This window comes from Cetorhinus maximus, chromosome 27 (genome assembly GCF_964194155.1).
Source record: "Cetorhinus maximus chromosome 27, sCetMax3.hap1.1, whole genome shotgun sequence".
Taxonomy (NCBI): Eukaryota; Metazoa; Chordata; class Chondrichthyes; order Lamniformes; family Cetorhinidae; genus Cetorhinus; species Cetorhinus maximus.
Genome location: NC_135905.1, coordinates 9,257,055 through 9,275,757, shown reverse-complemented (window position 1 = coordinate 9,275,757; position 18,703 = coordinate 9,257,055). Strand labels below are relative to the sequence as shown.

At 45.3% G+C, this 18,703-nt stretch overlaps 1 protein-coding gene across 4 annotated transcripts in view; it reads right to left on the bottom strand.

Moving 5' to 3' along the window:
- The window catches only part of LOC144668548 (transmembrane protein 150A-like), a 113,081-nt gene extending 94,586 nt beyond the window's left edge, over positions 1–18,495 (bottom strand). For 2 of the 4 annotated variants that reach the window (XM_078530685.1, XM_078530688.1), the window contains exons 1-2: positions 13,988–14,186; positions 13,340–13,463 (exon numbers count right to left, since the gene is read on the bottom strand). In XM_078530685.1, coding sequence (XP_078386811.1) covers positions 13,340–13,404 — 65 coding nt within the window. In that variant the 5' untranslated portion in view covers positions 13,405–13,463; positions 13,988–14,186. Of the gene's footprint in view, positions 1–13,339; positions 13,464–13,987; positions 14,187–18,349 lie in introns of those variants that run through there. The other 2 variants (XM_078530686.1, XM_078530689.1) reach the window with 2 other exon arrangements.
- Positions 18,496–18,703: the final 208 nt, after the last annotated feature.

Genomic DNA, 18,703 nt, shown 5'->3' with positions numbered 1-18,703 from the left:
CAGTGGGGTGGGGGGCAGTTTGAAGCGGCCAGGAAAGCCGATAAAGTTGCCAAGGAGGACTGTTGCCAGGTGAAGAATCCTGTTCTGGAAGGCCACAGCCAAGCGGCAGGGAGGAGGGAGGGGTGGTGGTGGGGCGCTGATGTAATTAGTGCTGGGCGGTGGGGAGGGAGTGAATCTATCGTGGGAAACCGTGGGACAGGAACCCAAGCCTGGAGTGGTAAACGCATTTGCTTGAAGAGCTGGAGGAAAATCCTCCTGCTCCCCCCTGGCCCACAAGGAGTGCTGGAAAATTTCTTACCCACCGGAACAGACGTGCCGAATTTTTCATCGGCTACCAGGCTTCCCGAGCTCGGGAAAGCAGCCCACAGGCGATAAACTGAAAAACCTGTCAAAAGTTGAGCCCCGCAGCCTGATTGTCATATTTAAATAACGGGCCTGCAGGTTAGTTGCTCATCCACCCATTGAGATGACAGTGGAACCCACGGCCTAAGGAGACACTGCAGCTGTTCCCTCAAACAATACAGCACCTTTACTATGCTTTGTGACCCAAAGGGAAATCCTTCGCTCCAAACCATTTCTATCTAAGGCATGAATCTGGCTCCAAAATTCCTGGCCTCGATTTTCTTACCAGTCGTTCTTAGGAAAAGCCAAATTTCGAGAAGAATGTTAAACTCCTGGAAAAGGGATTCTGTCAGGATTGCTGTACACCGGGGATCTCACACTGTGTGTTTTGGCACATGGGAAATTCTAGCTTTCAACACAGGCCGACTATTTAATGAGATGCCATGGAAATAGGCATCTACCTGTGGCTAAACTGGGGAGAGGGGAGCTACCTCTGATCCAGTGGCTGTCTACTCCCTGGAACCGGACAAATATATATATGAATATACAAATTAGGAGCAGGAGTAGGCCACTCGGCCCCTCAAGCCTGCTCCGCCATTCAGCAAGATCATGGCTGATCTGATTTTAACGTCAACTTCACATCCCTGCCTACCCCCAATAACCTTTCACCTCCTTGCTTATCAAGAATCTATCTTCTTCTGCCTTAAAGATATTCAAGAGCTCTGTATCAACCACCTTTTGAGGAAGAGAATTCCAAAGTCTCACAACCCTCTGAGAGAAACTATTTTCTTCATCTCTGGCCTAATTTTTTTTTTTATTCATTCATGGGATGTGGGCGTCACTGGCATTTATTGCCCATCCCTAAATGCCCTTGTTCAGAGGGCATTTAAGAGCCAACCACATTGCTGTGGGTCTGGAGTCACATGTGGGCCAGGCCAGGTAAGGACAACAGATTTCCTTCCCTAAAGGACGTTAGTGAAAAAATGGGTGACCCCTTATTTTGAAACAGTAACCCCCGAGCTCTAGATTCTCCCACAAGAGGAAACATCCTTTCCGCATCCACCCTATTGAGTCCCCTCAAGATCTTATATGTTTCAATCATGTCACCTCTTACTCTTCTAAACTCCAGCGTATACAAGCTTTTATATATATATATAATATATATAATATCAACTTAACAATGTACACAAAAGCTGCAATGTCTCAATAACATTCCGGGAGCAAATTTTGTAAGGTGGATGGAATCTATTCTTGAAAAGTTGCAGGATTATGGAGAAAGAGCAGGGTGTGGTACAAATTGAATGGCTCTTTCAAAGAGCTGGCACCGATGTGATGGGCCGAATGGCTTCCTCCTGTGCTGTTTGATTCTCCTATACAGCTGCAAGCGATCTTCACTGCAATGGGCAGCCATTTTCAGTGAAGGCAAACTCCCATGCGCTCTCTCGCTACTATGGAAGGAGGGGCAGTAACTGGATGCAGGAACTGGCTGAGTTATTATATAGTTTGGAATGCGCAGTTTCCTTTGATGGTGAACACTAAATCCCATGTAAAGAAATGCAACAGAACAGCATCCAAGTAAGTTTACATCCATCCTGTAGAGCATGGTTAGAATAACTCTCAATGTCCCCCATCAGTTTAGATATATCAACAGAAATTGAGCATCATTAAACACTGAGTATCAATTGAGGGGAGGTGTTTACATTTTCCCAGGCCCAAAAGACCACACCGTGGTCATTTCCTTATTTGGTGTGCAAAGGGATTTCAATCTCCTTGTCCTCAAATCACAGCAAGTACAGCAAAGCAATTGTGAAAGCAAGTGGAAATTTGCTCAAGTTTGGAGTGAGACTTTTTGTTATTCTTTCACGCAATGTGGGCATCACTAGCCAGGTCTACTCATTGTCCATTCCCAATTGCCCTTGAACTGAGTGGCATGCTGGGCTATTTAACCACAGTGCTGAGGGTCTGGAGTGATATGTAGGTAACACCAGGTAAGGACAGCAGATATCTTTCCCTAAAGAACATTAGTGAACCAGATGAGATTTTTCTTTTTTAACAACTGGCAATAGTTTTATGGCACCATTACTGAGACAAGCTTTCAATTCCAGATTCTTATTAATTAATTGAATTGCTGTGATGGGACCCACGCTCCCAGGGCCTCTTGAATTACAAATTCAGTGATAACACCACTAGACCACCACCTCCCCAGAACCTAGAGCCTCTAAAGCAACCAACCGACCCACGGCTGACACTGAATTCCCAAGGGTTTGGACTGAGAGGTGATATGACTGAAACATATAAACTTCTGAGAGTGTCCGATAGGGTAGATGCTGAGAGGCTTCCCGCCTCCTGCTGCAGAAGGAGTCCTGAACCAGGGGTCTTAGTCTCAGGGTAAGGAGTCAGCCAGTTAGGGCAGAGATGAAGAGGAATTTCTTGAGTCAAAGGATTGTGAATTTCTGGAATTCTCGACCCCAGGGAGATGTGAATGCTCAGTCGATGAGCATATTGAAGACTGAGATCAATAGATTTCTGGGCACTCGGGGAGTCAGGGGATATGGAGGTAGGGCAGGCAAGTGGAGTTGATGTAGAAGTTCATCAACGATGTTAGTGAATGATGGAACAGGCGCAAGGGGCCATGTGGCCTATTCCTGCTCCTATTTCTTAGGTTCTTGGCAGGTTGTGAATTTATCACCAATTGAGTTGTGGGGTGCGGGGGTGGGGGGGATGGTGGTTGGTGTTTGTGTTTGGGGGTTAAAAATTCAGCTGTGCAGCATCTTTCAGACACTTTGTTCTATCCTAAGTTTTCAATATGGCGGGCTGGAAGCAGCTGCTCAATGCAACCGGGCAATGCACTGCCTGTATATTGGTCAAGGCCAAATAATAGTCATGTAGCGAAACATGGATTATTCCCTCGCATTTGTAAATAAGTGCCTAGTGCCGGTTTGAAGGCCTCATTGAAAGACTGGCTTGAGTTGAAGCATCTGCTGCCAACTCCTTTTAAAATGGTACCATTTAGTTTATATTGCGTTGCTTCATTCCTCCCCTCAACATGAATAACTTAGCAATTTTCAGTGTTAAATTTCATCTGACATGTCTCTGCCCAGATAGCGCAGCACCGTGTACATAGAATACAACATCTCCTCCAATCTTCAGATTGCTTTATAGATCACAGGCGTCATTTTGAAGGACCGATTGCCTGTTTTAAAATTGAAATTTAAAACTTCTGGTTTCAGCAGCATTGAACTGGCAGGCAATCTGGTAGGAAAGGTGTTTTTTTTTAAATTTGTTCATGGGATGTGGGTATCGCTGACTAGGCCAGCGTTTATTGCCCATCCCTAATGACCCTTGAGAACAGAGTGGCTTGTGAGGCCACTTCAGAGGACATTGAATAGATAGGCCAGACCAGGTATTACAGCAGATTTCCTTCCCTAAATGGGCATTATTGAACCAGATGGGTTTTTATAACAATCAACTCGCAGTTCATCATTAGACTTTTAATTCCAGCCTTTTTTTTTTATTGAATTCAAATTCCACCATCTTACCCTCGGTCCCTGGATTACTACTCCAGTGACAGTGCCTCTCCATTCACTTAAGATGAAGAGTAATTTAAGTCAAATTTAGTCTGATTATTGGAATATTTGTCATACCTATTCCCCATCGCTACCACCTCCAAACTTTCAATTATCTGCAGAGGAGAGAAATTCACAAACTGTGAACTGTTACCAGAACTGGCAGTTTTTTTTTCTGTGCAAAAGGATTAGACAAGTTGAGTGAGTGGGCGTGGTGGATGGAATGGAATAAAGGAACACAGGAACACTAGGGATCGGAACAAGGGCAGGCCACACACCCTGTCAAGGCTGCTCCTCCATTCAACACGATCATGGCCGATCTCAGACTTCAACCCCACTTTCCTGCCCACTCCCCATATCCCTTAATTCCCTGAGAGACCGAAAATCTGCTTATCTCAGCCTTAAACATATTCAATGACGGAGCATCCACAACCCTCTGGGGTAGAGAATTCCAAAGTTTCACAACTCTCTGAGTGAAGAAGTTTCTCCTCATCTCAGTCCTAAATGATCAACCCCTTATCCTGAGACTGTTGCTTTAGATTCTTCCAGCCAACAGAAGCAACCTTGCAGTGTTTACCCTGTCAAGCCCCATCGGATTCTTGCATGTTTAAATGAGATCACCTCTCATCCTTCTACACTCCAGAGAATATAGCCCCAGTGTGGGGGAAGTGTGAAATTATCCACTTTGAAAGGAAAAATAGAAAAGCAGTATTCTTTTTAAGTGGAGAGAGACTGAATACTAAAGGAATTGTGGAAGAAAAGACATTCTATCGAAGCTTTTCGTCTTGCACTCAACAGGAAAGACACAACAATGCCAAATTTCAAAGAGAGCCACAATTTATACTGCATGTGAAAAGGGTGCTGATTGGTTGGCAAGTCAGCTCTGATTGGTCGAGGTGTTCCCGTGCAGAATGCACCAGGGAAGTATTGTCCCCCAAGCTTCTGTCTAATTCAAAAAAGGCACAATGCCTGGACATGTTTCTTTTTCCTGCAGAGAACAGGTCCCTGTATATGAATATATGTAGCTTCTAGCAAGTGTAAGTGAGCCACATTGTGAGCGCGACTGATAATCTTAAATTGGCTGTTAGTGCAATTCTTAGCGCACCCAGGATTGTTCAGCAAGTGCTGTCCCGTCGCAGAATCACATCTAATGTTAGACATCATGTTTTGAGATTTGCAAGCACGGGCTGGTTGAGTATGGTCAGTATTCTGCCTATTGCAATCAGCCAAAGGGACATGCTGTTTGATACGCTCTACCAGTCATCGGGACATACGGCCTATGTACCTGGCATTGCACTGGCACTGAAATTCATATATCACATTACTCATTTGTGTGGTAGGCAGAATGTCTTTTTGGCTTGATGGCAGCATCCTGTTAGTGGAAAATACTACTCGTGTTGCTACTGCATAGTAACAGCGTGATACAACTAGCTTTACCTGTTGCTCAAATATTTGAGATACCTTGCCCTTCCAGGGTAATTTGAGGTAGACTGAGCACTTATAGGAACACAGGAACATCGGATTTAGGAGCAGGAGTAGGCCATTAAGACCTTCAAGCTCACTCTGCCGTTCAATCAGACCATGGCTGATCTGGTTGTGGTTTCAACTCCCCTTTCTTGTCTGCCCCCCATTACCATTGGCTCCCTTGTCTATCAAAAATCTGTCTAACTCAGCCTTAAATAAATTCAATGACCCAGCCTCCACTGCTCTCTGGGAAAAGAGTTCCACATACTACCGACCCTCTGGGAGAAAAACATTTCTCCTCATCTCAATTTAAAAATTTATTTTTAAGCTGTGTCCGCTAGTTGCAGTCTCCCACAAGTGGAAACATCCTCCCAATAAATACCCTGTCAATTCCTCTCACAATCTTATACGTTTCAATAGGATCACCTCTCATTCTTCTAAACTCCAATGGGTGTAGGCCCAACCTATTCAACCTTTCTTCATAGGTTTGAGTCAGGTAAACCTTTTCTGTGCTGCTTCTAAAGAAATTATATCTTTTTTTCAAATAAGGAGACCAAAACTGTGCACAGAATTCCAGATGTGGTCTTACCAAAGTCCTGTACAGCTGCAGTGAAATTTCCCTACTTTTATATTCCATTCCCATTGCAATAAATTCCAACTTTCCACTTGCCTTCCTAATCACTTGCTATACCCGCATCCTAACTTTTTGTGATTCATGTACCAGGACACCCAGATCCCTCTGTACCACTGAGTCCTGCAATCGCTCTCCATTTAAATACTCTGCCGCTTTTCCATTCTTCCTGACAAAGCGGACAAGGTTGCATTTTCCCACATTCAACTTCATCTGCCAAATCTTTGCCCACTCACTTAACCTGTCTATATCCCTTTGCAGACTCTCTGCCTCCTCTTGACAACTTGCTCTCCTCCCTATCTTGGCGTCATCGGCAAATTTATCTGCCACACATTCTGTCTCTTCATCCAAATCATTGATGTAGATTATAAATGGTTGAGGCCCCAGCACTGATCCCTGTGGCACTCCACTAGTTACAGCTTGCCAACTTGATAAAGACCCATTTAACCCTACTCTCTGCTTCCTGTTAGTTAACCAATCCTAATCCATGCTAATATGTTAGCCCTATACTATGTTCCCTTATCTTGTGTAGTAATCTTTGGTGTTGCACCTTATCAAATGCCTTTTGGAAATCAAAGGACACCATGGCCTGAATTTTTCGGATGCAGGGTCTTGCTTCCCGACATCCGGAGAGCATTCCCCGCCAACTCCGAGTGCCCCACAGGCGTTTCACGCTCGAATGAGCGTTAAGTGGCTGCAGGCGGGACTTCTGCCCCTCACTCGGGAGGAATTCCCGCCTGATTGGCCGGCAGCTCTCCAGTACCTGCAGCAACAGCGCTGCAGTGGACAGAAGAAGAAGTGCAGGAGGACACCTGAAGCTAAGTCCAGGCACTGGAGGCCCGGGTAAGTTCAAGGGGTCCCAAGGCAGGGGAGGGGTATGGAAGGCCAGGAGGGTGGGGGGGGTGGGGAGGCCAAAGGGGCGATCGGGGTCTCGGGGAAGAGGCCAGTGGGGGGAGGGAGGTCCAGAGGCCACCAGACCTTAAGGAGGTTAAGACCTTAAGCCCGACTTCAGAAGGGGGCTTCTGATGCACACACCCCCCACTCCCCGCCCAGGATCTAACTCTGTTCTTTTTCAGGCTTCCCCCACAGATGTTCAATCCTTCCGCCAGCCTAAAAATTGAGGCTGGGTGGGAAACAGGCCTTAAGCGAACAATAATTGGCCACTTAAGGGCCTCAACTGGGAAAGGGCGGACCTCCCATCTGAGATCTTGCCTGGCCCAGCATAAAATCGCTGTGTGGTCAGGGCGGGTGGGAACTCAGAGGGAATCCCATCCCTTCAATTTCACACTCCCCATCCTACCACCTAAAAACCCGCTGTAGGGGAGCACTAAATTCTGGCCCACATCTACAGGTTCCCCTTTATCCAGCTTGCTTGTTACTTCTTCAAAAAATTCTAATAAATTAGTTAAAAGTGATTTCCCTTTCACAAAACCATGTTGACTCTGCTTGATCCCATTACATTTTCCTAAGTATTCCTGCTATAACCTCCTTAATAATGAATTCCAGCATTTCCCTATGACAGATGTTAGGCTAACTGGCCTGACGTTTACCGTTTTCTGTCTCCCTCCTTTCTTGAATAAAGGTGTTACATTAACTATTTTCCAATCTAATGGAACCCTTCCAGAATCTAAGGAATTTTGGGAGACTATAACCAATGCCTCTACTATCTCTACAGCCACTTCTTTTAAGATCCTAGGATGCAGGCCATCTGGTCCTGGGACTTGTCAGTCTTTAGGTCTAATAGTTTTCCTAGTACCATTTCCCTGGTGATGGGGATTGTTTTAAGCTCCTCCCTCCCGTTCACCTTTTGATTTTCGTGTATCTTTGGGAAGTTTTCTAAGTCTTCCACAGTGAAGACAGACACAAAATACCTGCCCAACGCCTCCGTCATTTCCTTGTTTCCCATTATCAATTCCCCAGACTCACTCTCTACAGGACCAGTTATTTTTTTACTATTTAAATACTTAGTGGACACGCTTACTATCTGTTTTTATATTACTAGCTAGCTTTCTCTTATCCTCAACTTTCTCCCACTTTATTTTTTTTAGCCATTGTTTGCTGGTTCTTAAAACCTGACCAATCTTCTGACCTACCATTAATCTTTGCATATTTGTACAGTGTTTCTTTCAATTTGATACAATCCTTAGCTTCTTTATTCAGCCATGGATGATCCATCCTTCTCAAAGAGTCTTTATTCCTTACTGGGGTTAATCTTTGCTGAGAGTTATTAAATGTCTCCTTAAAAGTCTGTCACTGCATCTCTACTGTCCTACCTTTTAAACTAGTTTTCCAGTTCACTTTAATTAGCTCTGCTTTCATACCCTTGTAATTACATTTATTCAAGTGTAAAACACTAGTCTTGGACCCACATTTCATCCCTTCAAGCTGGACATGAAATTTTACCATGTTATGATTGCTGTTACCAAAATGCTCCTTTACAATGAGGTCATTGATTATCCTGTCTCGTTGCACATTACCAGGTCTAGAATAGCCTGCTCCTTGGGTGGCTCTAGAACATACTGCTCTAAGAAATTGACCTGAATACACTCTGTGGACTCACTTTCCAGGCTACCTTTCCAATCTGATCCGTCCAATCCACATGTAGATTAAAGTCACCCATGATTATTGCAGTACCTTCCTTACACGCCCCATTTATTTCTTCTTGTATTCTCTGTCCTACAGTGTAAATTCTGTTAGGAGCTTATAACCTACTCCCACAAATGATCTCTTACCTTTCCTATTTCTTATCTCTACCCAAACTGATTCCACATCTTGCTCATTTGAGCTAAAATATCACTAACTGTACTAATGGCATGCTCAATTAACAGAGCTGCTCTACCACCTTTTCCTAGCTTCCTATCTTTTCAAAATGTCAAATACCCTTCAATATTCAGGTCCCAGCCTTGGTCACCCTGCAATCATGTCTCCGTGATTGCTATCAGGTCATACATATTTATTTCTATCCATGCTAACATTCATCCACTTTGTTACGAATGTGGCATGGATTCAGATACAGAGCCTTTGTATTTTGTATTTTATCATCTTTGCAATCTCTGGCCTTATCTGCCAATGCACTCTTAAGTTTATACTCTTTGTCCCTTCCTACTACACTCTAGTCACCTTTACCCAAATTGCTCTAGTACCTTGTTGTTATTCTTTACCACATCTCCTCTCACACAATCCCTTCCCCCAACTATTTAGTTTAAAGTCCTCTCGACCACCCTAGATATACGACTCGTCAGAACATTGGTCCCAGTGTGGTTCAGATGAAAGTGGAGGTGGCTTTTCAGGTCTGAAAGTGGTAGCCTTAGGCCCATTCATGAGTATATGTGATACACGGCCAGCAATGATCTGATCGGGGTAGCCATTAACCCACAGGATAGCTTTGACGTGGCCTATTTCGGGGTTAAAGGAAATTAAGGGATATGGAGATAGTGCTGAAAGGTGGAGTTGTAGTAAAAGAGCAGCCATGATCGTATTGCCTGGTATAGCAGGCTCAAGGGGCCGAATGGACAGCTCTTGCTCCTCTTTCATAGGTTCTTACGATCTAATATGTAAGATAATCTTAGCCCTAATACTGCTGTAACTTTAGCGGCTCAACCTAGGCAGCAAAGTCATATTTTATCTGACCTTGGCTGTACCAACCAGTTCCAACATGAGATTGTTAACTCAACATAGCCCCTGCAATACTCGATAGCAACAACCTAATTGCAGCAATGACTTGTAAATATTTAAAAGCCAACAGAAGTGATTATAATTGCAAATGTTTATTAAGGGATTTGGAGATCTGTGTTAATTCTATTTAATTCTATTAAGAAAAACATCATCCATGTGTTACTTTGGACACACCTCAAAAAGCTGGAGCCAAGAAGAGTAAAGGACACCTGCAGCCACTGAGGTTTAGTTGAACCCAGTTCTAAAGTTATTGCAAATGATAGGTCTCCGGAACAGTACCTGTTATAAGCGATGAGCCTAAATAAACTCTTGCATGAAACCAACCACAAGGCGAGCTGTGAACTTCTCAAGTAAACGCTTTAGCACCTCTCAGCCTGGCTAGGGAGATGCATTTTTTCTGTTAAGGTGCATTTGTGGTTACTGAATGCTTCTCAGCTACTGCCTGAGTGCTGCACTATTGCAGACGCTGACTTTTTGGGTTATATATTAATCCACAGCCCTGTCTGGCGTCTCATTTGAATGTAGAATTTCCTGGCACTATTGCAAAGAGGAGCTGGGGCGTTCTCTCTTCCCAGCGTCTCGGCCAATATTTAGCCCTCAACCGACATTGCTGGTTCAGGAAACCCGTGGACCGGACATTAAACTCAAAGACCAGGATTTTATGGCCCCCACCATGGCGCGTGTTTCCCCCCGTCCCCGCCAGATGTGGCGAGCCATTTAAATCCCCATTCAGTTCGGCGGGACCGTAATATCCCACCAATTGGGAACGCCGTAAAATCCTGGCCAAAAAATATCACTCTAATTAACTGATTAACATGGGGTAAATGACAACCTGCCTCACCTCAGGGGTTTGTATGCATGTGAGCTAACGCGCTGCTGTGACATGCAGAAGTCAGCAGGTTGGGGCTGATACACTGTCCACTTATATCTGCAATATTTTAATAAATAATGAACCAATTCTCCAAAGACTGTTCCATTTATTGTAAGATCTCGCGACCTGATTCTTGGGTTTACTTGTTCTGGTGATCAATCTGTCATTTCCAGAGATTCCAGCACAGCCCTTGGAGAATTGGCTTGTTAGCTCTGATCTCGCTGCTACTAAGGATGGGTCCCTGACCCCACATTTTCAATAGGAGATTGTGAAAACAGCTTTGTGCCAATGACCGATAAAACCCTTTTTTTTATTCTTTCATGGGATGTGGGCATCACTGGCAAGGCCAGCATTTGTTGCCCGTCCCCTAATGGCTTTTGAGAAGGCGGTGGTGAGCCACCATCTTGAGCTGCTGCAATCCATCTGGTGAAGATACACCCAAGTGCTGCTCGGGAGTTAAGAGTTCAGCCACGTTGCTGTGGGTCTGGAGTCATATGCAGGCCAGACCGGATAAGGATGGCAGATTTCCTCCCCTAAAGGGTGTTAGTGAAGCAGGTGGGTTTTTACAACAATTGACAGTAGCTTCATGGTCACCATTACTGAGACTGGCTTTCAATTCCAGATTTTTAAAAATTATTAATTCACTGAATTTATTCGTTAACTGAATTGAAATTCCACCAGCTGCCATGGTGAGATCTGAACCCATATCCATATAGCATTAGTCTAGGCCTCTAGTCCACTGATATTACCACCACGCCACCATCTCCCCTTCAACAGATTACCATCTTCTGTCAACCTCCACAGTTTAGTGGATGCCACTCCCCAGCATTATAACCCAGTGTACAAATGATTTGTAGAACCTGATCCTAACTGTCACCTATTGTCGATTGTCTGTAGCGTCACCAAATTTTGGTACAATCTGTACTGTCACCCAGTTTTGATAAAATCTGTATTGCCAGCTACCCTCCTTGTCTGTATAGTCACCTACTCTCACTCAGCTCTCCACTGTCACCTATTGTTGCAATGATCTCTGCTGTCACACAGGCTATATCAAGAGTAGCTGACTGCTCAAACCCCCTGCATTGACAACAACAATTTATATAGCACCTTTACGCAGTAAATCAACACATAGCACTTCACTGGAGTGTAAACCAAGCCACATTAAGGAGATATTAAGACAGATGTCCAAAAAGCTTGGTCAAAGAGATAGGTTTTAAGGGCAAGAGCGAGGTAGAGACATGTATAGTTTTAAGGAGGAATTCCAGAACTTAAGGCCTAAGCCACTGAAGGCAAAGCCGCCAATGGCAGGGCAATGAAAACCAGAGATGTACAAGATGCAGATTTGGAAGATCACAGAAACTGTAAAGCTGGAGCAGGTTACAGGGAGAAACGAGGCCAGGGAAGATTTTGAATACAAGTATGAGAATTTTAAAATCAAAACGGTGCAGGACCAGGAGCCAATGTAGGTCAACGGCTACAGGGGTGATGGATGTGACAGGAGTTGTTGCGAGTTAGGATATGGGAAGCTGAGCTTTGGACAAGCTCAAGTTAATGAAGAGTGCTTGGTGGTAGACCAGCCAGGAATGCACTGGAATCATCAAGTCTAGAAAGGCATGAATGAGGGTTTCAGGAGCTGATGAGCTGAGGCAGGGGTGAAGTCGGGCAATGTTCTGCAGTCTTAGTAATGGCACCAGTGTGTGGTCAGAAGCAAATCTCAGGGTGAAATACAATACTAAAGTTACAAATAATCTGGTTCAGCTCAGACTATTATCAAGGGGATGAGAGGAAGTCAGTAGCTAGGGAACAGAGTTCATGGCTAGAATCGAAGGCAATGGCTTTGATCTTCCTGTATTTAGTTGGTGGAAATTTTGGCCCGGTCAGTGCTTGATGTCAGACAGGCAGTGTGACAAATCAACGACAGTGCAAAGATCGAGAGAGGTGCCAGCGGGGTCGGGCTGGCTGTTGTCAGCGAACATGTAGTTGACGATGTGTTTTCAGGTGAGGTCACCAAGGAGCTGAATGTGGATGAGGAATAAGACGGGGCCAAGGCTGGATCTATGGGGGCCACCTGAGGTAACAGTGTGGAGGCCGGAAGAGAAACCATTGCAAGTGATTCTCTGGCTATGACTGGATAAGAACAGCAGTTGCACCAGGCTGGAGGAGGCTAAAGACAGCTTGAGAAAGATTGAGGAGGGAGAGTTTACCATGGTCACAGTCACATAGGATGTAATTTATGACTGAAGTGCATCAAGAGGTGACAGTACAGACTGTGCTGAGAACAGGCCACAGTACAGATTGTATTGAGAGTCAACAATACGTTCAGCAAGATAAGCACTTGCAATGAAGAGAGAAAATAGATATTTATGGAATACTGAGAGAAGATAATAACTGATACTATGCTTGTAATAGACAGATAATAGCCGTACAAATCGAGACAGGAGTGAAGTAGAGAGAGTGCAATGATTATCCGGAGCTGGTAGGGTATGTGAGTCTGTGTGTATGTACGTGTCTGTGTGTATGTGTGTGTGTGTCTGTGTCTGTATGTCTGTGTGTGTGCATGTTTGTTTCTGTCTATGTCTGTCTGTCTCTGTGTGCGTGTCTGTGTGTGTGTGTGTGTGTGTCTCTGGCTATGTGTGTATATGCCTGTGTGTGTGTGTCTGTCTCTGTCTGTGTATGTGTGTGTGAATGTATGTGTGTGCCTGTCTGTGTGTGTGTATGTGTATGTATATTTGTCTATGTGTGTGTGTGTGTGTCTGTGTGTGTGTATGTGTGTCTGTGCAGGATACTCACACGACCCAGAGTGCTGTGATGGTGGAGACGGACAGGCTAACGGGCAGGATGACCCAGGCTGTCATTCCAGGAGGCAGGCGGTGTCTGGAGCGGTCCGAGACATGTGGACGAGCTCAGCCTGTCACTGCAAACAGAGCCGGGAGCAAGAATCAGAAAGTGACACTGGAACCAGATCAATCCAGGAGCAAAAGCGATGGCAGCCCCCAAACACACACATACACACACATAGACAAACAGACACACACACACACACACACCTCCCCCCCACACCCCCACCCCCCACCCCCACACACACACACACACACACACACACAGACCTCCTCCCACCCCTCCCAAAAAAAAACTTGCTCGTTGTTTTAGCTTTGCTGAAAATAGACCTGAAATATTCCCGGCTGGAATATTCCTACTGGTTTTACAGAGATGGAGTGTGTGGGGGTTGGAGGGGGGGGGTCGCTCCATTCAATTGTGCCCCGTCCCCAGGGGTGAGCTCGGGGTCTGGGATGAGCAGCGATCATACAACCCCAGAAAGATACAGTCCCCCTGACCCCCTCCTGTCCCCTCTCCTGTCCCCCCCCCCGACCCCCTCCTGTCCCCACACCCCCCCCCCCCCCTCCCTCTCCCTCTCTCCCTCTCCCCTCCATCACTTACTGATGCTGATTCTTCTCAAGGCTCCGGGGACACCCAGCCCGCGGGAGGTGTCAGCTCCAGAACGACCCGGACTCCAGCAACTTGCTGCCACCGACAAGCACCTTCCCCTCGGCTGGAACTGCAACCCCCGTGCGGGTCAATGCGGCGCTAGAGGGCTCCCTCTGAGACTGGGAGAGACTGAGAGAGAGAGAGAGAGAGAGAGAGAAACTAACTGGGGAAATAGACCAGAGAGACAGAGATTAACTAACAGGAAAAAAGACAGAGAGAGACAGGTAAACTCACAGGGTAAAAGACAGAGAGAGAGAAATAAACTAACTGGGGAAAATAGACGAGAGAGACAGAGACAGAGATTAACTAACAGGAAAAAAAGACAGAGAGACAGACAAGTAAATTGACAGGGTAAAGAGAGAGAGAAACAAACTAACTGGGGAAAATAGATGAGAGAGACAGAGATAGAGATAAACTAACAGGAAAAAAAGACAGAAAGAGACAGACAGGTAAACTGACAGGGTAAAAGACGGAGAGAGAGAAACAAACTAACTGGGGAAAATAGACGAGAGAGACAGAGGCAGATAAACTAACAGGAAAAATGACAGAAAGAGACAGACAGGTAAACTGACAGGGTGAAATTCAGAGGGAGAGAGAGAGCTAAACTAACTGGGGCTAAACTAACTGGGGGAAATAAACGAGAGAGAGACAGACAGAGATAAACTAAAAGGGACAAAAAGATAGAGAGAGACTGACAGGGTAAAAGACAGACAGGGAGAGAGCTAAACTAACTGGGGAAATAAACAGCGAAAGAGAGAAAGAGAGGATTAAGCAGGGAAAAAGACTGAGAGAGAGAGGGGGAGGAGAGAAGGACAGATGGAGAAATAGACTGAGTCTGCAAGAGAAACACTGAGACAGAGGGGGACAGATAGTGAGAGGCAGAGAGACTGAGACAGAAGATGGGAAATTGAGAGACAAAGTGAGAGAAACGTTGATAGACAGATTGAGAGACTACAACATAGAGAGAGAGACAGAGTCTCACTTAGCCTCATAAAGAGGAAATGGTGAATGAGAGAAGTACCAGAGTACATCAAACTCCAGCTGTAATCCTTACTCTCCAATCGCTTTGAGGGGAGGGAGTTGGAAGGTACTTTTAAAAAATGTATCTAGAAATAAAGAAATAAAAGAGAATTCCTAACAGTGATTTTGGATTCCGCCTCATGTGTTTTTTAATTGAGGCAGGAAAAAACTTGAATGAACAGTTCTGACTTGGGGGTGAGATATGACTCAGGGGTTGAGATATGACTCACGGATGAGATATGACTCAAGGGGTGAGATATGACTCAGGAGTTGAGATATAACTCAGGGGATGAAATATAACTCAGGGGATGAGATATGACTCAAGGGGTGAGATATGACTCAGGAGTTGAGATATAACTCAGGGGGTGAGATATAACTCAGGGGGTGAGATATGACTCAGGGGGTGAGATATAACTCAGGAGTTGAGATATGACTCAGGGGATGAGATATAACTCAAGGGGTGAGATATGACTCAGGAGTTGAGATATAACTCAGGGGATGAGATATAACTCAGGGGGTGAGATATGACTCAGGGGGTGAGATATGACTCAGGGGGTGAGATATAACTCAGGGGGTGAGATATGACTCAGGGGGTGAGATATGACTCAGGGGGTGAGATATGACTCAGGGGATGAGATATAACTCAAGGGGTGAGATATGACTCAGGGGGTGAGATATGACTCAGGGGGTGAGATATAACTCAGGGGGTGAGATATGACTCAGGGGGTGAGATATGTCTCAGGGGGTGAAATATAACTCAGGGGGTGAGATATGACTCAGGGGGTGAGATATAACTCAGGGGGTGAAATATGACTTAGGAGTTGAGATATAACTCAGGGGGTGATATATAACTCAGGGGGTGAGATATGACTCAGGGGGTGAGATATAATTCAGGGGGTGAGATATGACTCAGGGGTGAGATATAACTCAGGGGGTGAGATATGACTCAGGGCTGAGATATAACTCAGGGGGTGAGATATGACTCAGGAGTTGAGATATAACTCAGGGGATGAGATATAACTCAGGGGGTGAGATATGACTCAGGGGGTGAGATATAACTCAGGAGTTGAGATATGACTCAGGGGATGAGATATAACTCAAGGGGTGAGATATGACTCAGGAGTTGAGATATAACTCAGGGGATGAGATATAACTCAGGGGGTGAGATATGACTCAGGGGGTGAGATATAACTCAGGGGGTGAGATATGACTCAGGGGGTGAGATATGACTCAGGGGGTGAGATATGACTCAGGGGATGAGATATAACTCAAGGGGTGAGATATGACTCAGGGGGTGAGATATGACTCAGGGAGTGAGATATGACTCAGGGGATGAGATATGACTCAAGGGGTGAGATATGTCTCAGGGGGTGAGATATAACTCAGAGGGTGAGATATGACTCAGGGGGTGAGATATAACTCAGGGGGTGAAATATAACTCAGGGGGTGAGATATGACTCAGGGGGTGAGATATAACTCAGGGGGTGAAATATGACTTAGGAGTTGAGATATAACTCAGGGGGTGAGATATAACTCAGGGGGTGAGATATGACTCAGGGGGTGAGATATAACTCAGGGGGTGAGATATGACTCAGGGGTGAGATATAACTCAGGGGGTGAGATATGACTCAGGGGGTGAGATATAACTCAGGGGGTGAGATATGACTCAGGGGGTGAGATATGTCTCAGGGGGTGAAATATAACTCAGGGGATGAGATATGACTCAGGGGGTGAGATATAACTCACGGGGTGAAATATAACTCAGGGGATGAGATATAACTCAGGGGGTGAGATATGACTCAGGGGGTGAGATATGACTCAGGGGGTGAGATATAACTCAGGGGGTGAAATATAACTCAGGGGGTGAGATATGACTCAGGGGGTGAGATATAACTCAGGGGGTGAAATATGACTTAGGAGTTGAGATATAACTCAGGGGGTGAGATATAACTCAGGGGGTGAGATATGACTCAGGGGGTGAGATATAACTCAGGGGGTGAGATATGACTCAGGGGTGAGATATAACTCAGGGGGTGAGATATGACTCAGGGGGTGAGATATAACTCAGGGGGTGAGATATGACTCAGGGGGTGAGATATGTCTCAGGGGGTGAAATATAACTCAGGGGATGAGATATGACTCAGGGGGTGAGATATAACTCACGGGGTGAAATATAACTCAGGGGATGAGATATAACTCAGGGGGTGAGATATGACTCAGGGGGTGAGATATGACTCAGGGGGTGAGATATGACTCAGGGGGTGAGATATAACTCAGGAGTTGAGATATAACTCAGGGGGTGAGATATGACTCAGGGGGTGAGATATAACTCAGGAGTTGAGATATAACTCAGGGGGTGAGATATGACTCAGGGTACACTATCATCTCTGTGGAAAATGGTTGTGGTGCATGTCCCACTCCAGAAACCCCAGAGCTCAGACTGACACTTTCATGCAGTTCCTTTGGAATACTGTATCATCAGAGGTGTCATAAGACCATAAGACATAGGAGCAGAAATTAGGCCATTCGGCCCATCGAGTCTGCTCTACCATTCAATCATGGCTGATAAGTTTCTCAACCCCATTCTCCCGCCTTCTCCCCGTAACCTTTGATCCCCTTACCAATCAAGAACCTATCTATCTCGGTCTTAAATACACTCAATGACCTGGCCTCCACAGCCTTCTGTGGAAATGAATTCCATAGATTCACCACTCTCTGGCTAAAGAAGTTTCTCCTCATCTCTGTTCTAAAAGGTCTTCCCTTTACTCTGAGGCTGTGCCCTCGGGTCTTAGTCTCTCCCACTAATGGAAACATCTTCCCCACGTCCACTCTATCCAAGCCTTTCAGTATTCTGTAAGTTTAAATCAGATCCCCCCTCATCCTTCTAAACTCCATCGAGTATAGACCCAGAGTCCTCAAACGTTCCTCATATGTTAAGCCTTTCATTCCTGGTGTCACCTTTTGAATGAAATATTAAACTGGGCCACACCACCCTTCCCCCCCACTACTCTGCCCTCTCAGGTAGAAGAGCTCCCTTGGCAAAATTTCAAACTAGTGCAGAGCAGATCTCCCGGTAATATTCCTTAACTGACATCACTGAAAAGAGATGCTATTGCTGTTAGTGGGATCTTGCTGTGTGCAAATTGTCTGCCACGTTTCCCTAGACTACAACAGTGACCACACTTCAAAAAAAGTACTTCATCGGCAGTAAAGCGCTTTGGGATCCCCAGGGGTTACGAAAGGCGCTATATAAATGCAAGTCTTTGCTTTAATTACAGTTGAGGCCCCCCCTACCTTAATTGATCCATCCAGAGAGATTCTGAACTGCCCCCATGGCTGTATCAAATTGTTCAGATGGTTTTCGCTTCCACTGTTCCTTAGGAGCCCTTTCAGGTGTTGATCGTCTGGTGTGTGAAGAATCTTCTGATATCAGTCCTAAAATTACCTTTGACTAGTTTGAACCTGTGATCCACACACATAATTAAATGTAGGGATCAGCCATTTCCACTTCTTTAATTATGATATGCCTCTCAGATTACGATCATCTCTCAGACACCACTTTCCAAACTAAAATAAACCAGCATCCTTGTGTATTATGTATATTAACCAAAACTGACTGACACAGGGGATTAGCTGAGATTCTAAATA